The sequence below is a fragment of the Dinoponera quadriceps genome, unplaced genomic scaffold (assembly GCF_001313825.1).
Source record: "Dinoponera quadriceps isolate SergipeBrazil2010 unplaced genomic scaffold, ASM131382v1 C3967578, whole genome shotgun sequence".
Lineage (NCBI taxonomy): Eukaryota > Metazoa > Arthropoda > Insecta > Hymenoptera > Formicidae > Dinoponera > Dinoponera quadriceps.
In genome coordinates, this window is record NW_014568214.1 from 649 (window position 1) to 3,789 (window position 3,141).

Genomic DNA, 3,141 nt, shown 5'->3' on the forward strand with positions numbered 1-3,141 from the left:
GAACTCGTCAATTGTTCAGAATCTACTCACCAGGAGTTTCTGCGTTTAGTTTGGAGTTTTGCGCTATCAAATCCATTCTTTGTCGTCTATCACGACTTGCCAGAAAAAATTCTTTTGTTTTGTCAACAGTGTGAAACAAATATTAAAACACCGCGCACAATTTTCCTCGGTCAACTGATGTGACACTCACCTAAAATAACAACTTTAAAAGTTCAAATACACAACATTATTTAAAGTCAGCGGCAGAAATTTCGTTATACTCCTAATATATTACTACTTCGTGAGTTGCATAATGCTGTAGCATATGCAACATAGGTCAATGCAGATATTTAAAATATTTGTAGATTGGCTTCCTATTTATAATTCTCGTATTAATGACTGCACACGATTTGATTTTATAGTGGGGATCACATTTAACATATGTTAAACAATATATTTTACATATAATAACCGACATTGTTTACATTCATTAAAGCAGCAGATACATGATTATACTTCGCTGCATATATATAATGAACAGAAAGCTATGTACATAAATTAAATCGTCCGAGCCAGATACTTCAAAAGAAACGACCAACATATGCCTCAAGAAAACGCATTTTGCTTCATAACAATGCAAGGCAATATTGTTCATAACGACGAACAAATGCCGTATTATCTTAAATGGGATCCTAAGTAAATAATGCAATTTTCATATTTAACACGTTAAATTAATGCACCACCGGTAGCCCACATCAGACTTTCCATTCGGGCGGTATAATGCATATATTTTATGTTATGTTTCTTCTTCATAATAATAAATCTAGTATTATATATGTTATAAAATATATCTTATAATAAATGCAGTAATCTCCTAAAATTGAAATTTATTATGTTCATTATGGTAAATATGAACCTTAGAACCAAAAAAAAAACAATATGCTTTGATATCAATAAGTTCTTTTATATCGGCATTGATTTACAGTCGAAAAAATGCGGCTAACAGTGAATTATAGGCTCAATTTACTTGAGTCAGAGAATTCAGCAACTGTGACAGCACAATGTGAAGCGCAAAGTGTTAATGAAGGTAGATAAATCTGAGCTGATTATTAATTTAATTTTATTAATTGTTTTCGATAACGCTATTTAAATATATACTTAAACCACCGTTGACGTCAATCGACATTCAAACAGCACGCTAGAATGTTGGCACCACAACTTTAGTCGCTACCGCTTTGCTATTTTTCACCGCGATCACGTACACTTGCTTCCGTTCTTCTTGTCTCGAACCAAGCACGTGTACAGTTTTTTCTCTCGCCATTTTTATGCGCGGCTTGAAATAAAAGGAGCCGATTTCTATTCTCGATCGTTCGAATTCTATGTCCAGAGAATACCACATATTATTGTTAATTATTGTCGTGAAATAAAGTTACGTTAAATCGAAGACAGAGTGCCCATTCCGTTCGACTGTTATAACGATTCAAAAACTATCGCCTTGGTTTTCGAACTTTTGAAAAAATAGCTACCGCAACCGGGTTGCAATCGAACATCCATTAACATGTATTTTTATACATTATGCGTGACTTTTGTTTTTAACCTTATTGACTTTGGAAGAGAAATGTGACTTTAAATTTACATTAAATAAGAAAGTGGTATTATTTATGCAAAATGCAGCAAATTATAATCGTATGTCTGCTGATTTCATTAATGTGGAATACAGGTTATTATATGTAAAATATGTGTTCTGCTTGATCCATGATCAACTGATTGTGATTTCGGCCGTAAAATCGATAAATACAAGCTTCGTGCGGCCGTTAAGTCGAGATCGGTAGTGGCAGTTCGCGAAGACGGCAATCTGTTATTTAACACATTTCCTAGATCTCGGAAATCGTACACCAGCAACATGGCGAGCAGGAAGAATCCTTCGGATAGTTCCGAAATGTTGAACGACAAAAATTCTGCGCAGAGCGATAATAAACTCAATACCGAGATTAAAAAATGGAAATATTTTCTATCAGAACTGAAGTGGTCCATTGCTATATTAATATTTTTGGTTCATTTTGGTGCATTGTACAGTATCTTTTCCCTCGACCGTACAATCAATATGAAGACAATTCTTTGGTGTAAGTTTTTCTTAGAAAATCAATAGCGTAGGACGCTTACGTTATTTTAAACAATGACAGATTGTTAGATATATTGCGCTGGAATTTCATAAGAATGTTATTTTAATATAGATTCGATGTATTTTATTTCAAGATCTTTTCATTTGCACGATTCAAGCGGTAGGCTTCACCGCTGCCGCTCATCGTTATTGGACTCATCGAACTTATAAAGCGAAATTTCCACTCCAACTTATACTTTTCTTCTGTTATTTCACGGCTAGTCAGGTAAAAAAAAATATAATTATTCAGTTCTTCCGATGTATAAGGAAAGTGTGAGTCGGGAAAAGGGACAAAAAAGTATAAAGTAGAAACAGGGAACAATGATTTTCTTTTACAGATGTCTCTTCGCAATTTTGTGCGGGATCATAGGGTACACCACAAATACTCGGACACGGACGCGGACCCCCACAACAGCAATCGGGGATTCTTCTTCAGCCACGTCGGATGGCTGCTAAAAAAGAAACATCCGAAAGTTATCGAAAAAGGTCGACAGATCGACTTAAGTGATTTCGACGCAGATCCCGTCGCTATGTTCGGTGAGAAGTAAGTCCTTGTCAATTTAGATCGTTCATTGTTGCGCATTCTGCAATAATTACGTACTTGGCGTGCAGGAGATAGAACGGAGTAGAGTAAAGAAGAAAGAAATGATAAATCTGAAATCATCGAGCGTCGTGTTTTCTTCCGCCATCGCATTTTTCTCGTTATCGGTTCTTTTGTCGGACACAGGATTGGTCAGGCAGAAGTAATTCGATTTCAGTGTAAAATAATCCCCGACGTAATAGATATTGTTCGTTCATAGGTATTTCTGGATACTTATGATAGTTTTCTGCTACATGGTACCGATCGCGACCCCCGTTTACGTGTGGCACGAAACCTGGACTAATTCGTTCAAAATTCATTTACTTCGCAACATAATTGGTTGGAACGCCGTGTGGAGTGTCAATAGTTTTACTCACATGTGGGGCACAAAACCGTACAACATGTAAGAATTCTATATCCA

The 3,141-nt window shown here is 35.9% G+C and overlaps 1 protein-coding gene across 1 annotated transcript; it reads left to right on the top strand.

The window, feature by feature from the left end:
- Positions 1 to 1,882: 1,882 nt before the first annotated feature.
- LOC106751539 (acyl-CoA desaturase-like) lies at positions 1,883 to 3,127 on the top strand. The gene is made up of 4 exons (XM_014632438.1): positions 1,883 to 2,102; positions 2,236 to 2,366; positions 2,479 to 2,684; positions 2,941 to 3,127. The coding sequence occupies exons 1-4, from the start codon at positions 1,883 to 1,885 to the stop codon at positions 3,125 to 3,127; spliced, it is 744 nt and encodes a 247-aa protein (XP_014487924.1).
- Positions 3,128 to 3,141: the final 14 nt, after the last annotated feature.

Excerpts from the sequence above, each read along its gene's own strand:
- LOC106751539 (XM_014632438.1), top strand. The coding sequence starts at position 1,883 with ATGGCGAGCAGGAAGAATCCTTCGGATAGTTCCGAAATGTTGAACGAC. Across the intron at positions 2,103-2,235 it reads TATGAAGACAATTCTTTGGT|ATCTTTTCATTTGCACGATT; the intron begins GTAAGTTTTTCT and ends TTTTATTTCAAG. Across the intron at positions 2,367-2,478 it reads GTTATTTCACGGCTAGTCAG|ATGTCTCTTCGCAATTTTGT; the intron begins GTAAAAAAAAAT and ends TTTCTTTTACAG.